Genomic DNA, 23,752 nt, shown 5'->3' on the forward strand with positions numbered 1-23,752 from the left:
TCCTTATGGTACTATATTTCACATGCTTTGCAGTTATGTAAGCTTACCTGTCCAATAAGAAGAACACTAATTCAGGGTCTGTTTTGATCCCCAAAACTGAACAAAGGTCCCTCCAGGTATCAAATGCCCTGCCGATGTTCACTCTAGTTTTCGCTCGACCACGATCACGTTTCTGCTTAGCCAGAATGGATTAAGTAGATAAATGTTTATTTATTTTTTTTGGGCTTACTCTGAGTTTGTGTAGGAGTCTGTGTTGTGCTGGGAGCCGGCCATTTGCTGGATTTCATCTGTAAGATAATGTTACGTAGTGTTGCAGTTTGTTGTCGCTGTTGAATAGCGGAAGAGAAGTGATTACTGAGGCAAGGCTCTCGGGAATGCACATAAACATCACATCTTTTGGATTTTCCCGGCAAAACTGACCCGCTCCCTTCGCATGAAAAGCAGTCTACAGGCTTTAATAGGCAACCTAGGAAGTCCAGGAAGGGCTCGTTTTTTTAAGTTGCGTTACAAGCTGTTCAAACGTTGGCAAAAAGATAAAAAAGGCAAATATTACATGAAAATTGTTACATATTGCACCTTTAAGTTTGTTTGTATTAATTTGTATGAAATGTAGACGTGCAGATCCCCAAGTTCATAATGCGTAAGTGAAAGTTCCACATGTCAGACGTTGTGTACATACTTCTTAATTTTTTGCCCTTACCCAAACCCCATTTCTAAACCTAACCATAGAGTAGAGTCCTAAAGCATGATTTAAAGCAGAAAGAGTATGTTTTGTATGTATGAAAAAAAAAGCAATTGTCGCGTTTTAGAAGGAGATCAGGGAGAGTCACCTGATTGGCTGTTGTAAAACTCAACTCGTAAAATTTCATACGATTTAGCCAACTTTTACCATTCCGTATGATTTCTCCGTGAGAGTGTGCTGCTGTTCCTGACACAATGATATGTCTCATGACATCAAAACACTTGTATTACACTATCGGTTAGGTTTAGGGTAGGGTGGTAGGTTTTGTTGATTTAAACTTGGAACTGATGCAAAACATGTTATAAACTATGTAATTTCATTTAGCAAAAATGTCAAATAATTTTTATAAGATCAGGCTGAAAGAGAGAATATGGTCTAGATAGTACATCAAACTCTTTTATTTAAAAAGTGCAAGTAAATTCATGTTTTCCATAATATGTCTCCTTTTGACATTCTGGCTTTTATGCAGTCAGCAGTATTCTCTGTGTGGTAGCTGGATTCTCTCTTGAGCTAATTACTGCTTGTAAAAAGTTCTGCACTGGCACAAAGTCGAGGTGCAGGATTAAGTTGCACAGAGTGACATTAATGTGGCCATTATTAATCTCTCCTGCTCTCTGTCTTTCCTGCAGAGAGATGAATCGCCTCTGCTGGATGGCATCGTTGTGCTTGGCCACGATTATCCAACTTATAATTGCTTAAGGTCGCTCTGAAGTTGATGAATGTGGCTCTGCCTGTAATTCACAAATATGCTGCACTTCATCATGCATTCCAGTCAGTGACTGAACTCTAGTGAGGCCTGGCACATTTTATTGAGATACTTAGCATGCATGACAAATAAGACAACACTACAAACGGCAAGTTCATCAGACTTCATTTTTTCCCAATGTAAGATGCGGCTCATGACACAAAGATTCAAGGTGATATGAAATCAGGGTCTGAATTATGGGGAGGGGCTGGGGAAGTCTGACACACTTAACCCCGCAAAGTAAGTCAAACCATTATTTAATTTACAAATAGGTATATGTATACACTCACCGACCACTTTATAAGGTACACCTGTACGTCTTCTTATTCATGCGATTATCTAATAAGCCAGTCATGTTCACATCGACCATCAGGATGGGGTAAAAAGGTGATCTCTGTGATTTCGGCCATGGCATGATTTTTGGTGCCAAACAGGCTGGTTTGAGTATTTCTGTAACTGCTGATTTCCAGGCATTTTCACGCACAACAGTCTCTAGAGTTTATTCAGAAAGGTGCCAAAAAACAAAAATAAAAACATCAGGTGACAGGGCTCCAGACTGAAAAAAATGACATAGGAGCCATTGGCTCCTAAACGGAAACATTAAGGAGCCAAATGGCTGTTTAAGTTGCCAAAACACAGAATTGCTCGATTTAGATTGTTGTTCAGAAACAAGATAGAAAGCTAAAGAAAAGACAGCTGACAACCCATTAATCGGAGGTTTAATAAACAGTATATATACTTGAGAAGATAAGTTTGCAGTCCCTTTTGTCTCATAAATGTTTACACCCCTTTCATAATTTATTTATTATGAGAATAAAAAATATGAGAGATAAAAGATTTTTATATTTAGTATTGCTCTTCAGAATAACAGATAATTACATATAGTATGCATATAGAAGTGTGTTGTCTTCCGGTTCAAAAAAGTAATTTGTTCATGTCTCTCTTGCGTTAGGTTTGTTGTAGAAGTGGAACCCAACGTGGTCTTCTACTGTTCTGCCCGTCTGCCTCAAGGTTCGAAGAGTTGTGCATTCTGAGATGCTATTCTGCTAACTTCAATTGTACAGAGGGGTTATCACTAAATGGCACTAAATAGACACTTGCAAACCAAAGTGACTTTTGAGGGTGTAACCACAGCAACAGTAAACCATTCAAGCATTTTCTGCTAGGATCTGTATATCTACAACACATGACAAGTACTGTCTTTAAGTATCCCTTTACTATAGATTTACATATATGTCCCTTTAGTACTTTGCTTAAAAAGTCTTCTAAAGAAACAGGTTTTACTCATGCTGTTATTTATTTATTTATTATTATTATATTTCTATAGAATTTAAAATAGCGATGGCACCGATCCTGGATCAGTATCGGCTCCGATACTGATGTTTTTGCATGGATCGGGTATCGGTCTGACAAGCCCGATCCAAATCCAACACTGTGTGTTAGTCATGTTCGTTACTGTCAAGCTCCAAAAATGACATAAAAGAACCATAAAACGTCTTGGTTATGTGAAGCATAAACCTGGTTCCCTGAGAGGGAATGAGAAGCTGCGTAATCACTATGGGGACACGCCCTGTGGTCACGTGGTCTGAAGCCATTATACAATCACGCCAATTTATTGGCTAATGGCGCTTAGTGACGCCACCAGTGAGCTATTTCACAAGCTCCATAAAGGCGATTTACCCAGATATCGGAATTGGAAAAGAAAAAAGCATTGGTGCATCCCTAATTTAAAAGGTAAATTTTTTTGGTAATACTTTCATAAATGCTCCCTTTGTAATAAGGTTATAAAGAGGTTGTTATTGACTAATAAGTCATTTACAAATGCATTATAAAAAAAACCCTGATATACAGTTATTGCAAAATGAACAAAAAGGGCAACATTTATGCAACATTTGCCAAATAGTGAGCATTTACAATTACATGTTATAAATTCTTAATACATCCATTTATCCATATATTAATTAATAAAAATACAAAAAAAAATATTCCCTAATTCACAATTTGTCCAGTTCAACAAAAAAAGATATATAGTCAGTGCACGAAGTGAGCTGATACACACCAATACGTCCAACCTGCAACGATGAAAAAATTACATCATAGTATCAGAGAAATGGATGGACAAACGCTCAGGGGGGACCATAAAGACAGAATACAAATTTTTGGTGAACTATTCCTTTAAGTATTTTTTATTTAATTGTTTAATTGTTGACTTTTGACTGACTTTGCTAGGAGTGCCAAAAGACAATTTTGGTTGTGCAAGACGAAGCTCAAAAGACTGCGCCATGGAAAATACCTATAGACATTTCTTTAAAAAAGTCAAGCCCACTGAAAGTCACTGTATAATTCAAACACTGTATGAAATATGGCAGGATAAATGATCTGTGAGTGTGGATGACATTAGCTTGTGGTAACGTTCAGTTTGCCCACTCGCATCGAACGGACCATTCATCAAAGGGGCTGTTGCCTGCCCCCTTGACATATCGACAGTTTCATATTGACAGAACAATGGGCTTTGAGCACAGCCGGAGATGACCGAACAAGCATTGATTGGGGGATTTGTGGAATGTTTTGATTGGTGCAGCTCTTCAGGTTAGTCCGAAGTGTACCTGCGATGCCCGCAGAGCTACCGTACTCACCGCAGAGCTAATGGAATAATGGCTGTGGGGAAAACATGACCTCAGACAGATTTGACACTCTTCGCTCAAGAGTGCTGTCTAAATTTTACTTGCAGTGCAGTAAACTCTATGAGCCATTACAAACCTGCATCAGATTTTCAGGGATTGAAGTGAGGACTGTCGGCATATCAATCAAATTCACAATACGGATTCTAATAAAAAGGGTTGTGGTAAGACAAGAATTCAGTGCTTTGTCATGGGCTTATTACAGATGAGTATTGATCTGAAAGCCATATTGTATATCACAAAGGCCTAGTAAATGAAGACAGCCTATTTTTATCTTACAAGGACTTTAGAGAGCTGCTTTGATGGAAAAGCATATAGGTCACCAAAACCAATTTACACTCAAATTCTGTTTACATTCATCGACTAGGCTAGAACAGTCTCAATGCAATAAGTCAAACATGAATGAGTAAGAATAACCTTTTCTGACATTACCACTTACAGCAAAGAGTTAAACTAGAGTTTGTTGTGCATGGCTGTACAACATGTTTTTTTAATCATGTAGCTCTGTAGTTGCTAAGTTTATCTGGTTGCCTGAGTGGAAGAATAGATGCAGATTTATCTGGTGGAAGAATATATGCATTTCAATGTCCAGTCCTCACTCAAAAAGTGTGATGGAGGAGGCTACCAGTACCAGAGATTATTTAGCAGAGATGGGCTACTCCTACTGAAATGAATGTGAGAAATTGGAACACTCAGCAAAGGAGCTCTGAGCGCCCAACAGTCAACGGATGTAGAAAGGAAGCCCCGCCTTGCAGTTAAAAGAGCCAATCACCTTTTAAATACAGACATCACCGTCAATCAACTCTAGAACGTGCATGCACATTAGCTATACAAGCCGGGAAAACTGTGTTTTTTGGTGTAATATGAGGTAAAGAATTACAATTTGTGATACCAGTATTGTCAGATTTTATTGCTGATTTGAAATATGTTCTTTGATCGTAATCTTGACCAATCATTTTTGAGATTTTGGTCTTTTTCCATTCAAGTAGATGCACAGTCATGACTGGAAACCGACAGAGATGGCCGACAGTGGACCTACTTGCTAGAAAGACTTTGCCAGTACCGGCACTCCATATACGCATATTACACAGTCTGCGTAGGGCACCAACTCCCTAGGGGGGCACCATCTTACCCGAGGGGGGCACCAGAAACTCCACTGGCTGCCCTTACTCGCACGTTATACCTTATTCAAGGACCTGAAAGTAGTCGCGGAACACAGACAATCATCTCTCACTTGCATCACACATCGCATTTTGGACCAGTGCCAGTTCAAAGCGGACAGGTTACCGGGCGCGACACCAAATATAGACACAAAGTGATCGACAGAATGTCCAGTTGCTCGTTGCAACTGCTTAGGACAAAAAACCCTGATTAACATAGAAAAGATCACTTTTATTGCATGTCGTTTGGTGTCTGAGTTGGACACGGTGTGACTGTAGCTACCATCAGGCCCATCTCTCTGTTTGATGGAGGACTCCATTTCAAACAAATAATGCTGGACATTGAAATGCTATTCTTCCACTACAAACTTGTCAGACATGTTTGTAAGTTCTGATCTCTGGTTTATGTGCAGCTATGTTGTGTTTTCTGTTGTTAATATCACTGGTGGTCCTTTTGAAGCGAAACAAAACGAGTTTTCATTTGAACGCACCATCTCGCACATGCTGCATAACTACTGTTGCCTTCGTGAAAAGAGCTGCAGACTCATGAACGTGCACAGGAGAATAACGGTCAGTAAACATTTTTACTAAATCATACATTAGATTTCGGTTTGTTTCACCAAACCTTATTGTATGCTTTCATAACAATCACAAGTCTCATAGAATAATTTATTAAACTTCTGAATTATACCTTTGTGTCCTTTTGAAGCTTGAAGAAGTGGTCACCATAAACTGCCATTGTATGACATCATTGAGAACAACATTTTTTCACAATTTCTCACTTTGTGTAGAGAAAAAGACAGAAAGTCATACAGGGTTATAACAACACATGGGTGAGTAAACAGTGACTGAATTTTCATTTTTGGGTGAACTATCCCTTTAAATGAAAGTCTAAAGTGTCTTGAACAGTATTCAGTCAGTTAAAATTTATTTAAATGATGTGTTGCGTATAGCGAAGCAAAAATGCCATGTACACGCATGTGTACACGGGGTCACACGAGGATAAGATATTCTGGTCTCTACATATCGCTCAGGTTCCTTGTTCAATCTAAGTCTATTTGATATTCTGTCTGTTTTATTGTCTGGCAGGCAAAAAGCATAAGTCTGATCTCTTAGAAACATAATAGCACACCTTTCCTCAGGCCAGATGATTTGAGGTGGTGTTGATATTAGTGTCACAAGCAGTGCAATTATTGCTGAATTTAATACTCAGGGCTAGGGGTTTGTTCAAGTCATTGGTGGAAAAAATGATGATGGAAAAGACATTTGATGGAAGACTCCTTTGTCTTGCTAAGGCTAATTTCATATCTAACATTCTATGCATCCTAAATGCAGATAATTAAATAAGATTTTGCATAATTTATAAAAATTATAGCTTTACTGGAAATGACGTCCGGTAAAAATATTCTGCTCATAAGTGATATTTAGCTAGTTTATTTATTTATTTTTTTATTACCTGTGTCATATTTCATCTCAAGCATGCTCTTTACTGACATTTTTGTTGAAATGAATAAATACATTTAAAAAAGTAAATCAATAAAAAAAAAAAGAGGGCAAAATAGTTTGGTGTGATCAAAATGATGCCTCAACTGTGAGACAGTCGTAATTTTTGAAAAATGGATAGAAATAATTTTCACACAATAAATATTAAAACTGTCTGTGTTTATTTCGCTTTTTATATTATCATAGTGTTAAATGAATAATGTGTATTTTAATTTGGGTTTTCATAGTTTTTTATTTATTATCATTATTTTTTTTATTTTATTTTTTTTTTAATTTTTTTTATTGAAAGTCTAACTATAAAATCTACAGTATACATGAAATGCATTAAAAAAAGTACCAAAAATAAATGATGAAGGCCTGGTAAAAAGTTTCTTGATCAGTTTTAATAACAAACAAACAAGTAAATAAATAAAATGTTTGTTTACAAAAAAAAAAAAAAAAAAAAAAATCAACCCCTGAGATATTAAATTGCCTGAAGTTAAATAAAATAAAATAAATGTGACGCCTGCCTTAGCAAACACTAATAATAATAACTGTATGCATTTAAATTGTGAAATTACATGAGAATTTCATGAGAAGTAAACAAACTGCGTGATATAGAAATATAAATAAAACAATATAGAAATGTGCCTGTATTTTTTCAAATATATATATATATATATATATATATATATATATATATATATATATTAAATATTTGTTTTAAACATGCTTACTTATATCCTCTTTTACAATAACATACCCTTGATCTCAAAATAATTTGCTTCAAATTTACATCACTCCTGTCGATGACCCCATTTCTTTTTTTCAGACAGCACACAAGTATACGCACACAAACAGCACACAATCGATTAACGTCTGGGTTTTAAATGCCAAGATGTTCTTTCCCTGCTAATATGACTGGCTTAAGGGAGGTAATTATACAGCTAGAAATTAAAATTTTCTTTGTTATAGATCCATCAATTATTGTTTTTAAGCTTTTAATATGGTGATGTTCACCTTAACACAGTTAGGCAACCACTTTACTGAAATGTAATTAGCCAAGTGCATCACTTGGTAATAAAAAAAAAAACTATTTACAAAACCAATTTTACCATCAACCAGTGGCGAGTCTTAAATTGAACACCACTGTCATTCATTCAGAATACGTATATATACTTAGAGGCTGAAATTATTATTTTTTTTACACTTAGCACTGAATTATGGAATATATGGCAAAAATGACTGTATTATATGTTTTCTGCTTGTTGGATGATGGGGTAATGTACAGTCTAGATGCAAAGCAGTATTCGGATGAGACCTAAAACAATAAAGTATGATTGTGTTTATAACATACTGTGTATTTTGAGGCAAAATAAGTGCATTAATATGATTGAGATTTTATGGGGCAAAATTTGTCGTCATATGACAACTTCAGGTCATGCTTCATTAGGGCTTATTACTATGGATCCTAAAATTACTATCAAAATCAGCTCATATTAATGTTAAAACCAGATAGAAATAAACTATTTATTAAGTGTAAAATGTCTCACATGCGTTTGCTTCTTTCATTACTTGAACATTGAGCCCCGATGATGTTTTGTTTTTCACTCACTTCAGTAAAGTCCCATTATTCACTGTACTGTGTGTGATGTGTCAGACAATTCCTGTGCAGCTGAGAACTAATTCTTTTCCAGATACATTAAACTGATATAATGTATTCCTCTGAAACTCTGCTAATCACTCATAAAATGTGTTTCCATTCTCAAAGTTATTATTTTGTCCCTGCCATGATGTTAAGTACTAATTAAGCTTAATAAATCATTTAAAACTCAACAGTAACTCAGTAAGGGGAAATCTATTCAAGCTATAAAGTTGGAATTTGTTTGATCCCTAGTTTTTTTACCTCACAAATCTTTAAATTCTTGCTCATTAAAACAAAATACAAAAGACTAAAATTGTGTGAAATAGGGGTTAAAACTGCAATGTGTAATTTCTGTGTGTAATTTAGTTCTACAATAAAAAAATAAATAAAAAATGATGGTTATTAATACAGTCATGGTTACTATAATAGACTCGGGTGTGGTTTGTTGGTGCACAATCAAGTTTGGAAAACAGCGTTTACTTCATAGGAACGAACCGAACTTTGACATTAAACAAACCCAGGTACGCACCAAAAGTGCTAGTGTGAAATCACCCTTAATTGTTTAGCAGATATGCGCCTATACATTCTTTGGGTGTGGTGTATAATTACTAATTGGACTATATAATGTGTGTGTAGTGTCCAAATTTGACAAAACTTTTACATTTGGACACTCTGATCAATCATTTTCTATTAACATCAAGTCAAAATGATCAACAAGATAATTGAATTGTGAATGATGTAAGAAAAATCTACTACTAATCCACCAGGAGGGCACAAGATAAGAAATTATTGTAGGTCTGCAAACATCGTAAATACAAAGTAACTAGAGTACTTAGGAATTATATTACTTTGCCCCAGACAAATTTGACAGTTTTAGTCATTTTCTCATTTCTTCCGAACAGCTTGGACTCCGCACATTGTCTTTTGCGGTTATATATTTTCTGAGTGACTTGTATTGTAGCTATGTACTTTTTTCAAATAAGTAGCTTGACTGTAGTTCAACTACTGTAAAGTACAGTATAAGTAGCTTGTAGCTTGGCAAACGACAGTTTCAGAGTGGCTTCCCCAACACTGCACATACAGTAACTGGCCTTTTTAAAAGGGGGCATGACTGTGTCTCCTGAACCTTCCAGCACTTTCATTCTTTCCATTGCTAGAGGAAGTTATTTGCACAGGCTCATATGACCTTAATCTCATATGATCTCATATGACCTATTAATCGAGTAGCGTAAAGAAGATTAGGACTGTTGACTTCCCCAAGTGCTGCAATGGGTCTCTCAATTCGGAATGGAGATAACCTTTGGAGTATCAGGACACCTACATCGCCACAAGTCGGGAATGCCACAACAACACTGCTGCTGCATAATGACATGTTCATATCCATTGTCGTGGAACTCAAATAAAAAAATTAAAAAAATTGCAAGCCTGTTTTCACACTTTCGCCTCTCTTAGGCAAAGGAAAGACATGGCTTCCTCGTTTCTGGATGAAATTGAAATGTTAATGAAAGCTATTCATCATCACAGTGCTGAAATGATCTAAGCGCGTGATGGGGAGAATAAGAAAGGAAAATAATCGTATTACTGGACACAAAATAGAAAGTACACCTACAGAGCTCTATTAAACAACATTCCCAGCACTGCTTTACTCATCTGGAAATGATAATAGTAGAATTTGCCATAACTGCTTACATTTTCCATAATGTGTGAGCAACTGAGAACATAACTCCCAAGCTGCCAGGCTTCTAAGAACAAATTTAGTATAGAATAAAAATATCACCCATTATAACATCAGCTTTCATAAACCATGCTTATGATATAATGTCTGTGGTTTCAGTCTATACCTGATCCATATTAGACTTCATGAAGACACTGATGCACACCCAAAATATACTGTGCTGTTCTTCCAATGATAAAAACAGCTTGGTTGTCAAAAATGCAATAAATTGCTTGTTCCCCTAAGATCGTTTTAGCCAACAGCAGATATGGGGCTATCAGGAATTGGGGGAAGTGACATATAGAGGGGTTTGTATTAATAGCTGTGATAAACCGATCATCTCACTTTGAAAAACAACTCACTAGGAGCAATTCAGTGAATGTCTTGTTTGGTGCTGCTATAAAATACTGAACCAATGGCACAATTCTTAAATTAAAAACAAAGGTCTAAACGAAAAGGGGTAATGCTGTTCTCTGAACAAGCTACTAACTATGTCAAGACAAACAGTCATTCAATAGGTTTGTATGCATGATTGAAAAAGTCAAATTAGAAAAGGAAAGTTCAACAAGAAACACTTGAACCTGACAACGTATTGCTTGATAATTTCAAACTGTTTAAAGGTAAGTTTGAAGTCTGTCATTGTATAACTTCTCCATCATATTTGTGACCAAAATTCCATTTACCTTCAGTGTGCTGCACTGAGAGATGCAGCAAAAGTCGACAAAATATTTGTTTTAATTTATAAATTTTGAAAAGGTGATATTGCTGTTTAATTACCAGAGCCAAAATGTAATTTGTGGCACAGCTTAATTTCGCCAAAGACAAGCAGCGATGAAGTGGGAGAGCAGGGACAAAAACACTTTTTTTGTTTTTTTGTCTTTACTCATTTATGTCAGTTATCTGTACACGTGTCAATTATATTTATAACACCATCGATTCAGATACAATTAAACTGGAAATACACATAGGACGATGTTATTCAGAACACCCAGACTGTATAAAGGTATGTGATAATTGTAACACGTTGTAATAAATAAAAAAAAGCACTATAATGTGAATATATAGTATATATTTAATGTGCATAACCTAATGTGTCAATAGACAACACATCATAATTTTATGAAGCAAAGAGTTTATTCACACTGCCTGACTACAATGTTAACATATTTGTCATCTACACTAATATGCCTTGGTTGCTTTCTGTGTATTCTTCATGAGTTAAAAGCAGCTCTTACATTGCGGGTCACAAGGTGTTGCGGGTCATTGCTTGCTTTCTGTGTGGTTGCTAAGATGCTGCTAGGTTGTTGCTAAGGTGTTCCGAGTAGTTGCTAGATGGTTTCTAATGTGGTTACTAAGGCGTTCTAAAAGGTTGCTAGACCCCCCCCCCCAAAATAAAATAAAATAAAATAAATAAATAAATAAATGGGGTTAGGGATTTAATTTTGAATAAATAAATAAATAAACAGCCCAATAGCTTTGTCAAGCCAACATAACTAAATATCCTCTTGAAATACTTAACAGACCAAACATTTACAAAATTAAATGGTTCCAAACTTATAATTGAATTAAGTGTAATAATTATAGTGGTAGTGGTAAGAAGCTTTCATTTCTGTCTTATTATTTTCTTTTTTGCATCTATAATGTATTAAAAGCATACACGAGTTTTGATGAACTCACCGCACTTCTCCAGGGTCTTCTGTAACCAGCACATCTGTCTTACAGCTGGCTATGGGGTTGATTGACAGCTCCACTGGAGGAACCACAAAACTCTTACTGACTGGCAGCCAAAGGCCTTGACCGAGACTGTAGGACGACCTGCAATGTGAAACAAAGACACTAAGACAAAGAGTGTCAGGTGTCAGCTGAATTTCAATGAGCTGCTGTAGCACACTGCTAATTAGAAGAAGCCAGAACTGACCAGGACAGGAGAGAGATTTTCTTCAGTATTAACAGTATATGAGAATTCTGGTGTTAGACTCACACATTGGGGAGACAGAGGCTGGTTGTTACACGGGGAAGTTGTCAAAAAGGTTATATCTAAATTTTTGTGAATTCTGTCCTTCAAACTGAAATTCCAGTATAATCATATTTTTGCATAATTTTGTTGGGTTAACAAGTGAACACAATACATTGCTATTACATTCACAATACATTACTATCAGTACATTACTATCAACAATATTTGACAACAGCAATGCCACAATTGATCACTGATCAATCACAGTTACAAAATATTCCAGAAAATAATTTAATAAGAAACTATTAAACAATGACACATTCAAAGGTGTTAAAAAAAAATAAAAAAAAAAATAAAAATAAATATATATATATGTATATATATATATATACACTGTATATACAATTTAATAAAAATTAATAATAATAATAAAATAAAATAAGTGGCAAGTGACACATTAAACTTAAGTTAAAACCTTGAGGGTAAAGAAATAAATTAAATAAAAATGAGGACATGGCCCATTTCATGTCAAATGTTAAGAAAATCCATGAAAGCAAAAAGCCACTGACTGTACATAATAGTCTTTCACCATCGTTTTTTCACCCTCCTATACATTTACCTGCACTGATATAGTATTCACTGTATGTTAGCTATCATTAACATTCTGTGCTAACTGCCATTACATTCCTAATAAAGCTTTTAATTTTTTCACTAATGACTGGATCATTAAAGTGAAGAAATTAATCTGCTATATACAGACAGGAATACTGGAGGAATACTAATGGAAATGTTTCTGAGCCCTGAGATTCACAAATGGTCCTCATACTTCATCAAGAGACAAAATATTTATCTAATTTCTTTGTAATGTAGATTGATGGACATAATCACACCGTCTTAAAAGACATGGATACATGCTATGCAAGGAATATTCACAGCTGTCTTCAGTTATACATAGTAACTTCGTTAAAGTTTTATAACCATCTTTAGTGATTTTGTCAAGGTAACTGGTGACCTCACTTTCTATGTGTGAGGTAAATGTTACTATTTATTGAACGCTGGTGTCAATTGTGCTACAGTGATTTTACCACAGGCGAGGGAGATTTAGGAACTCTCCTTCACATTGTGCTAAAGAACACTCCTTACCCTTATGCGCGGCATCACACAGATTATTGCTAATCATTTGGTGATGCCTATTTAATCCAGTAATCCAGAAAATAAAATACTCTAAAATGAAAGGTATGTTGAGGGCACAAATGTTATAAATGTAATAATGTCCCTAAATGTAACAAAACGTTGTCCTTAATTTTATAATGGCTCTACATTTAATAAATCATAGTACTAAGTGCAGTAACGGCCCTACATACATATAAAAAAACATTTTCAATAAATGTGATCAAGATCCGGAGTGTAATAGTTTTTGGCACCAAATGTAATGAAGGCTCTAATTGTAATAATTCTTACATTTTACACCAATGAACCATTTATCAGTTAGTTATAGTGTTTACAGCTCCAACTGGCCATTTATAAACGAGTGACTTGTACAATGATTATTAATCACCAGGCTGAACTGAAGTCCACAAATAGGATCCTTGCATAAGTCCCAGGTCTGTCGAGGTGTTGCAGGATATAACGCAGTCCCATATTGACAGCATCATCCACAGACCTGTTTGCTCGGTAAGCAAACTGAAGGGGGTCCAGCAAGAGTCCAGTGATGTCCTTTAGCTAGGCCAAAACCAGTCTCTCAAAAAACTTCATGACCACAGATGTGAGAGTGAAAGGTCTGAAGTCATTAAGTCCTGTGTTTATTTATTTATTTATTTATTTGGGGGGGGGGGGGGGGGTACCAGAATGATGGTAGAGCATTTGAAGCAGCAGAGAACTTCACACTGCTCCAGTGATCTGTTGAAGATCTGTGTGAAAATGGGTGTCATTGGTCAGTGCAGACTTTCAGACAGGCAGGTCTGAAAATTTATTTCTATTTCCACCATCTGGGCCTGAAGCTTTCCTAGTCTTTTGTTTCCAAAAGACCCGGCACACATCTGTAACAGGTAAAGGATAGGAAAGGAGGAGGCAGGAACTGGCTGAACAGGCAACATAAAGTTTCATGTAAAACTCAACGTAAAACAAACATAAACACACAAACATGCAGCGTGGCCGCATGCGTCTCTCTCTCTCAAACTAGCGTCTCCGACTCCCTTTATCTCACTCTCCCACTGATCATCTGATTCAGCGCTGTACCCTCATGGCCCGGACACGCCCTCCTTCTCGTCACACTCCTCCCCCGCCCAATTCAGGCCAGGGCACCATCGGACTGACTTACACAGCCCCCCCCCCCCAACTCTGGAGGGGAGACGCTGCCCTTCTGGCCATTCTGTCTTCTTGTCCACCCCGCCTCCTGGGAACCTGGGGGAGAGACGAGGGGAGGCATGGGGAGAGGGAAAGTGCGAGCGGGAGACACACAAAGAGAGAGGTGAGAGAGAGAAAAACTTGCTCGCCGGTCCCAGACATGCTGTTGCCCTGCCCCCAACCGCTCCTCTGCCCTCTGTCGGATGACAGCTCGCTCCTCCCCTGGCAGATGGCAGCGAGTCCTCCGGCCCCTGGCGGACAAAACCGCTCCTCCCCTTCTTCAGCGGATGGCAGCGGTTCCTCCAGCTCCTTACCAATATATCTACCATGGTATAAACAACACTGAAAAATTCCGGTTGACATTTCCACTGTCACATTGTATAACGTCATATCACCCAGCCGTCATGCATGAGCTCAGGTCTGACTGTACACGGTCCCTGACCCTGGATGTAGACAAGCACGTCTGAATTACTTGGAATCAATGCAAACATCCACTCATAAATAAGACTGTGGTAACCCAGGCCTCGCTCAGACTCACATCAGCTGACACTTCAGAGGTCATTGATCGGTTTCCTCAGTCCACGATCAGTCAAGTGCTGTCTGCTCAACTAAATGGCATGTGTGGTCAGGTGGTAAGAGTAATAACGTCTCGGGTGAGTTAGGAGCAAGTGAATGGATGATATAAATTTTAATTGCTTTATTTTCGTCTTTGCTTTTAGACCCAAGAAGAGGAAATAGGTTGAGGTCTCTACTCTGTAAATGGGTATATCTTTGTGTTTAATTAACAAGAGACAGAGTTTAATTGGGAAAAGCACAGTGGGCCATTGTCAGTGCATTAGGTATTTGGCCAGTGCAAAGTATACATTTGTTTCAGGATGAATTCACACTGGATTCATTTCAGGGGTCTAGGAGTGGTGGATTTTGGCTTTTATACTATCTGTCAATCTCAAACTCAGATCTCTTTTTAGTCCCTTTTAATCATAGGGTCTCAATCCACTTTCCATTCAGACTGATGTTTTTTGGGACAGGGACAGCCTGAATATAATAATATTTATTCTTCATCTTCCTATTATTACTATTAAACTGAATATTATTATATTATTAAGCATTGCTGTTTTTTACATAAAACGTAAGGAAGACCTTTCTGTATGTAGTTGACAATAGTTATACAGAATATCTATCTATCTATCTATCTATCTATCTATCTCTCTCTATATATATATATATATATATATATATATATATATATATATATATATATATATATATACACACATATATATATGTATATATATATGTATATATGTATATATATCTTATCTGTATTCTGTAATATCCATAGAAATAGAAAGTAGCTTATCTCTTCTGTATCAGAAAAATAAAAAGCAGCTTTTTTTCTAAGACTGTAGCATTTATCAACTGTAAGTGTATACACTTTTTAAACATATTTTAAACATATATACTATTATTATTTATTTCTATTTTAATAAATAGCACCCAAGGGCGCTCTCGCCCACACCACGTGTTGTGTAGCACTGCACATGTTGTAGCTTTGCTTTCACCGTTCACATCTGGGAGTAAAGAGCAGACCTCCACTTGTTTAGTGAATGTTCCATAAGTGCAGCTTCCTTACGTCTCCTTATTTTGCACTCCGCAATGCAGATAACATGATGAAACTTGTTATATTCAGTAAATGTTATATTCCACATGCGTTGAAGTTGCATTTTGGCTTCGCTATACGCAACGCATAATTTAATTTAATATACACTGACTGATCTAATTTCAGGAGAATCTGTGCTGTCAGTAAAAGGTTCAACTTTCGATGTACGGACAAAACAACACTGCAGTGATCACAGAGGAGTTTGTGTTTGGTTGAAACGCCAACAAAACTACATCTGGTAAGAAACCTCATTAAGTTTATACATTGAAACCTGTTTGAGTCAAAAGATTAGTCTCTAGTTTAATCTGATATGCGATTTTTAAAATGTGAGCGATTTATCGCAAAACCACATCCGTGGACTGAATACTCAGTTTCAGTTAAAATGTCCTATATTCACTGTGCATTATCATACTGAAAATCAGTGGATGCATTCAAAAACTGGAAAATGCTGCTTTCAGAGGCTTTATATGGAGTTAGGATGAAAATAAGGTGCATTTCAAACTGTTCTGAAACCAGTGCAGACAGACAGCACACTGGAGGTTAAGTCATTCACTAAATAGGGAGCAAGGAAGCAAGGAAGCATCCTATAGCTCTCTATGCAGCTAAGTGCATTCAATCCAAATTTCCAATTTAAAGTTCAGTTTCAGGCTGCAGATGATGTTTGGTCCACTCAACATGTTTGGCAGACATGGGACAATGATAATCAGTACATAGATTCAGAATTTATAATGTATAATTTTATTTTAAAATGGTTGGCAGTGATTGGATGATGCTGGCCAATAATTTGAATCAGAATTATTTATGTTAATTTCCTATATAATGTCAGTAAATTCTTAAAAAACATGAATAACCAACACTCCTGGAAACATAATAAACACACAAAAATAAATAAATAAATAAATCTGACTTTAGCTAGATATTAATTATTTCACAACTTAGTCTCACTGTCCACATTTTTAGGGAAAATATTTGGTCTAATTATTATTTTGTATTTATTTATTTTTATTTATTTTTTATTTTTTTTGCATGTTTCTTAGGGGTTACTAGTTACAAATCAAAAAGGGAAATGGAAAATGCACACAGCAGTCATGCAGGGGTCTCGGAAGGTTAACTAATCTGAAGGCTACTGCATTTGTTAATTATGTGTAAATGGTGTGCTGTTCTGCAGATGTAACTTCTTCTCTGTACCATTCCTGCAATGTAAACACAGCACGGCACCTGTATTTCTCATGTTTTGTCCTTAATAATGAAGTAAATATTCAAATTATGATTTTTTTTTTTTTTTTTTTTTACTGATATTGATACTAGGACCTAAAGTACTACAAGAAATAGTATTGTGATATATCCATTGTATTGCTACTGCCATAAAGAGAACCACACCACAGCTGAAATAGCCAAAATGGTCTCTAGTTCTAGATTTGAGTCATGGTGTATCACACAGGTCACAATACCAAAATATAAACATGCATCATTTAGACTGCAGTCAAGCTTGCATGAATCCATGCAACGGGTCACATCAGGTATATTAAGAGCAGAAGCTTTTCAGACTGTCACGCCCGCCAGACAGAAACATACAGAAATCCAAAGTGACATTTTATGGTTTGTGACCGGTCCTCGTCTTCTGTCTATGCCCACCATTATCCTGACCACATAAAAAATAAATACATTACAGCCACTGAACATTCACAGTGTCCGCAGATCTGGCTTTAAAATGAAAAAAAGACCCTAAGCTCTGGAAAACTGCCTCTCCTCCCAGGTAGAACATGCCTGGGGCAAATATGTTCTGTGAAGCACTCAGTGCAGCTTCCCGAGGCACACTCTAACGGTGTGTGTTCAATATGAGGGCAGCTGACAGCAGGCTGGGGATGCCCTGTGTGGAATCTTACACCCCAGGGAGTGTCATGCTCAGTAAGAGACCTTCTTTTGGAGGACACACAGTTCTGTAGGCATTCTGGGAGATGTGCATTTGAATTTGTGCTTACCTGAAAATCTTCTCAGGAGGCTGTTCTCCTGTGACAAGGTCATAGCCTCGCTCCAGGTTCGAGTACGGCCATGGACTGTGGGCGAAGCACAAAAAAACAAATCTAAATATGAAAGAAGGAAAAATTACTACTACTAATAATAACTAGATTTTTACATTTCCTGAAAAGAACATTGCTAGGGTGTTATGGGTGATTTCCTGGAATTTTCATGTAGTTGCTAACATGTTGCTAAGAGTGTTGCTATGTAGTTTCTAGGGTGTTGTAGGTCAGACTGACAGCTACTGTGGACCAATGTAGATACACGGATATGGCAACGTGGTGTGATGAGTATTCGTAGGTGTCCTTATGTAAAGTGTTGTTCTAGCACAAGTATATTTGCATAGACACTAAAACGTACAACACTGACATATTGACAGGGTATAAAATGTAAATCATTTTACGTATGAACAAATTTAGAGATGTAAAAATTAATTATGAATCTTTACTGAAACCATGAATATTCAATTTATGGAATTAACTGATTGATTTATTTCATTTATAAACAATGAAATTAAATAAATGTTCAGTGCAATCACATTTATTTAACACAGTTGACGTATTGGAGAGTCGCGTGGTGCCATGCGAGGAACGGCGAGCTCTGTGGACTTTGCTAGTTTTAATACTTTTTGTGTCATAAACCGGAGAGATTTGATACACCCTGATTCTTAACTGTTCTAGGAAGACAATATGTCAAAGAATTAAAAATCCTCGGGCTCTGGAGATATTAAAAGACATTTACATGCTCAAGCTGAAGCCCCTGAGCAGCAGGCCGAAAGCTCAGGAATCAATTTGGGCGGTGACGTGAAGGAAATTCAGCATCAATTGATGAACCTGTCAGCAATGCTGATGAAGGTCGTTGCTGACTTGGAGGATCTTGCTGTAATACGTCGATCGATCACTGTCGTGGAGACGAAATTCACTAAGATGGTTACAAGAGTGGGGGAGGTCGAGAAATGGATTGATTGTCTGGAGTCATTGGAGAGGGAATTAGCTGCTAACCCGCTAGCGACCAAGGCAGATTTGGAGTGCATCTGGGAAAAGTTGGAAGACTTGGAGAATCGTAACCGGTGAAACAACGTCCGAATTGTTGGAATTCCTGAGAACGAAGAAGGCCGAGATATGGTGAAATTCCTAGATAGGCTCTTCCCAAGTCTGCTCGATGTAACAGGCCATAAGCTGGAAATCAAGCGAGCTTCCGAGTTTCGGCTCGGAGATCCGCGGAGGGAGACAGGCCCCCGATCAATTCTGGCCAAATTTCTGAGATCATCCAATAAAGATCTCATGTTACGCGAGGCGAGGAGTTAAGGAAGGCTTTCTTGGAAGAACAGTATTTTCTTGTTCCCAGACTTTGCGAATTCGACAAGAAAGAAATGTGATCGATTCAACGAATGCAAGAAACTCTTACATCAACAGAAGGTCACTTTTGCACTGATGTTCCTGGCCAAATTGAAAATAGATACTAAGGATGGTCGCAAAATATTTACATGCCCACAGCAAGCAATGTCCTTCATAAAGTCAGTGGAATGAGTAAGTCATTTTGTTGTGCTCTCGATGCAACCGAGTGGACTGACTCACTGAACAATCACTTGACTGTCCGAGGAAGCTGAGTGCCTTTGTTGTTTCTTTTTGTGCTGGTTCTGCCTAGCAGCTGAAATTTGTTTTGTGGAATAACACTCCTTCGGGACAGTTTGTGGATGAATCTGCACGTTCTTTGTGCTTATACCTCTTATTGGCTGGAGTTCATTTTATAGATTATTTTCTGTTATGTAATTCTGTCTCACATAATTTGTATAGAAGCAATGGACTTGAGCAATCCAACGGCAAAGTTGTCGCGGGGGCTTTCATAGGCATACATGGACTGTTTGAGTTTAGAGGGATGGACGCCAGTTGACGCTGTCGTGTGTGGGTTAATGCGCACGTTTTTCTTTTTTTATGTTTTTTTTTCTTTTTCTGGGGGATGTTCGGTGTTTGATTGTTGCACTAATGTTATAATGTGATCATTATAATTTTCTTTTTGACACACAATATATTTTTTCTAATACGTCAAAATGTCAGATGTTTATATGAGCAGATTGTCTCTCCCCATGTGGAATGTGAATGGGTTGGGGCACCCCATAAAAAGAAGGAAGGTTAGAAATATGTATAGTGCTTCAAGAAATGCATCTTTCCCTGCAGGAAGCTGAAAAATTTGGGAAGATATGGGGTGGACATTTTTTTTTAGTGCTAGCTCATGTAAGAGCAGGGGAGTAATTACATTGATAAGTAAGCGTCTATAATTCAAATGTCTTAAACAGATTAAAGATAAATTAGGAAGAGTCATTATTGTTTTAGCAAAAATTTGGATGATTTTGGTAAATATTTACGCACCTAACGCTGATTTTCATGGCTTTTTTATTGATCTTGAAGGGAAGTTGCAAGCCGCTGGCACCCCTCATTATATAATATTGGGAGGACACATTAATCTTTTGATGGACTCAGTCCTTGATCATAGTGAAGCAAAAGTGTGTAATCCCCCTAGAGCAACAGTGACACTTCACAGGATGTGTAAAGATCTTGGTCTTACAGATATTTGTAAACTTTTGAACCTATCCAGTAGGGACTATACATTTTTTTCATCAGTCCATAAGATTTATTCTAGAATAGATTTATATATATATATATATATATATATATATATATATATATATATATATATATATATATATATATATCTGAGTCCCTCATTTCATCTGTTGTTGATTGTTCAATTGGAAACATTTTAGTCTCAGATCACACCCTGGTGAGTTTTGCCACATACGGAGAAAAATAAATCATATAGTTGGTGCTTTAATGTATCCCTTTTGCAAAATCCTGAATTCCAACAAATGCTAAAGGCTGAAATCAATGTCTATATGGAGACCTCATACTGGTCCTCAGTATCCTGTGTGGGTGTGGCTTGGGAGGCACTTAAGGCACTTCTTAGGGGTCTGATCATACAGTATGCCTCATTCATCAAAAAATCCAATGCACGAGTACTCATGGAGTTGGAAGGGAATATTAAAACTGCCGAGGCAGAGCTGAAGCACTGAATGTCTTCTGATGGCCTCAGAGAACTGACCTGATTGAAATACAGATATAATACTATTTTGTCACGAAAGGATTGTTTCAAATCTATTGTCCACCAGGCTAAAATTGTAAGTGACAGCACACCTCTCCACAACAAGCCGGACGATTTGAAGTATCATTCATATCCATAGTCCGAACTTTAATACTTAGGGGTTCTTGAAATCCATAACCCTATGTATGAGCAATTGTACTGTAATAGTGATTCTTGCCTTAGCAAATACTGTTTTGGTCCGTTTTAGTGTAAAACTTTCATGATTTGTATTTATTCATTTTAATTTCAGTCTGGATCCATGATCCAATGTATGGGCCAAATTTTCTGCTGCCATTTTTTAGAGCAGCTGTAGTTTGAGCGAGTTCTTCAACATGTACAAACAGATTAATGATGAATGGAATTCCTCTCTTTGTATCAGTCTTACTCTTTCCCCACCTGTCCTGGCGTATAGTTTGTCCCGTTTGAGAGACATTGACAGCTGTTTGCAGCACTCACCCTTCGTTGCGGCCCCAGTCGGTGCGAATGCAGAGATGTTGGTGCTCGGGGTCAGGGGCGTAACCCTCCAGACAGCTGCATTCACCTGCAGAGGACACAACACATTGAAAGATTATATTCCATTATCCATGTGGCACCCAGCACCCAACTCTACCACATGGGTTCTATCCAATAAAAAAGTTTTGTAGGTTCTGTACACAGGCACACAGTCAACCGCGGCAATGAGTTGAGAAGAGTGACAGGTGAGAGCTTGTTGTTGTTGTAATAGAGGTGGGGAAAAATCAATTCACTGATCCATCAAGATCCTTTCTTAAACAGTTCTGGATCAGTCCACAAAGACTTATAATTGGAATTTTAAATAAATTATTTCTAATTGAAAAACATATGCAGTGAACATGTTTGATAAATGTAAGTGATATGTGGTTCTATGAAGACCCCAACCTGTACAATAAAACACTGTATGAATGTGTCCGGTGTTTGGTAATTATCCCTTGTTATAGATTATGTAAGTGATTTTCTTTTGCACTTCATATAAAATGTCCCTACTACCTTACAGGTATAATGAAAATAGCAATAATACTGATTCTTAATTCCTTTACCTGCCATTATTTTTTTTTAATAGCATATCCACATATGTTATTGACACAAAATGTACTCTTTTTTTCCCCAAAACTATAGCATTATATGATATATAATGTTATAATATACTCAATGGGGTTATATATATATATATATATGTGTGTGTGTGTGTAGCTGTCAGTTGTTTAAAATTTTTAATCATGATTAATCGCATATTTTTTAAGCTGATCGTGATTAATCGCAGATAATTCTTTTCCTGTAGAAATGCATGTTTTTAGGAAAGAAAAAAAAAACAAACAAAAAAACAATATATAACAATATAATGCTTTATTAACATTTTCCAAACAAAGCCTTCCACAGTATAAGGATAGAAATGCACTTTCACATTTATGACAGTCTAAGTGGAAGTTTGACTAATTGAAAGAACTAGTCTCCCCATAGGTTGCATATTCATTGCAATGGGCATTAAATATCTTAAATTGTCATCCTCCACAATATTAATCAGACTGTTGCTATCTGCTTTCCTACAGCAATCGTGAAGCTGCGATAATGATTTGCATCAAAGCGTCAAAGCCAGCGTCTATCTTTGCTTTGAATTCCACATGAAAAGCGCTTGCAGACAAAAACGTCTCATTCTGCGTTTTGGTGATTGTCTTTCTTCTTTGGTAATTAAAATGCACCTAGACTTAAAAAAATGCTTGATTTCTATCACAAGTCCCTTCTGGGCTTGTTTTGTACATCAAATGTGCTAAGAGATCCTTTCTCCATAATTTTATCACTGACAGGGAAGCGCTTTTGTTTGTGTGTGTGTTGTGAAGTATGTGTCAGTGTAATGACTACAGGTGGAAAGGTTATGTTAGGTTACAAAGGTTCCGCCCTCCCAACAAGTGTTTATGCTGCTTTATGCTGTATTAACAGTGAATGTGTTAATCATAAATAAGAAAAATAAACACATTCATTTTTTTTAATTAATCACATTAGTTAACAAGTTAATTCCAACAGCTCTTATATATATTAACGCGTTAATGCGTGCAATTAATTAAAAAAGTTTAAAGCGTTAATTCGCGATTAATGCATTTATCGTTTATACAGCATAAACACTGGTGTGAAGGGTGGAACCTTTGTAATGTGTCCGCCCGGAGTGTACGCCACAGCGTCAGAGCCCTTCTACCAAGATGAGCCTACAAGCTTAGGAATTAGCTGTTTATCAGGTCCCTGCTAGCCCCTGCTGGTAGATGCTGGAACTACATCATGTTAACAGCATGTTTCCATTAAAAAACCACCATGCATTCTGACAAAATAAGAAACATTTTGATCACAAACACTTCATTACATTGTACTACATCTTTTTCCGATGATCGATTTATTTCTTCATTTATTGTCAGGCAGCTAAAAGCATGAAATATACATATCTTTCCCTGTCTCATA

The 23,752-nt window shown here is 36.9% G+C and overlaps 1 protein-coding gene across 2 annotated transcripts in view; it reads right to left on the reverse strand.

Annotated features, from left to right (window-relative positions):
- The window catches only part of LOC127425941 (astrotactin-2-like), an 829,264-nt gene that overhangs the window by 346,110 nt on the left and 459,402 nt on the right, over positions 1-23,752 (reverse strand). For both annotated transcript variants that reach the window (XM_051672308.1, XM_051672299.1), the window contains 3 exons: positions 21,746-21,830; positions 18,115-18,189; positions 11,847-11,984 (listed from right to left, as the gene is read on the reverse strand). In XM_051672308.1, the coding sequence (XP_051528268.1) occupies positions 11,847-11,984; positions 18,115-18,189; positions 21,746-21,830 (298 nt within the window). The remainder of the gene's footprint in view (positions 1-11,846; positions 11,985-18,114; positions 18,190-21,745; positions 21,831-23,752) is intronic.

The sequence above is a fragment of the Myxocyprinus asiaticus genome, chromosome 3 (genome assembly GCF_019703515.2).
Source record: "Myxocyprinus asiaticus isolate MX2 ecotype Aquarium Trade chromosome 3, UBuf_Myxa_2, whole genome shotgun sequence".
Taxonomy (NCBI): Eukaryota; Metazoa; Chordata; class Actinopteri; order Cypriniformes; family Catostomidae; genus Myxocyprinus; species Myxocyprinus asiaticus.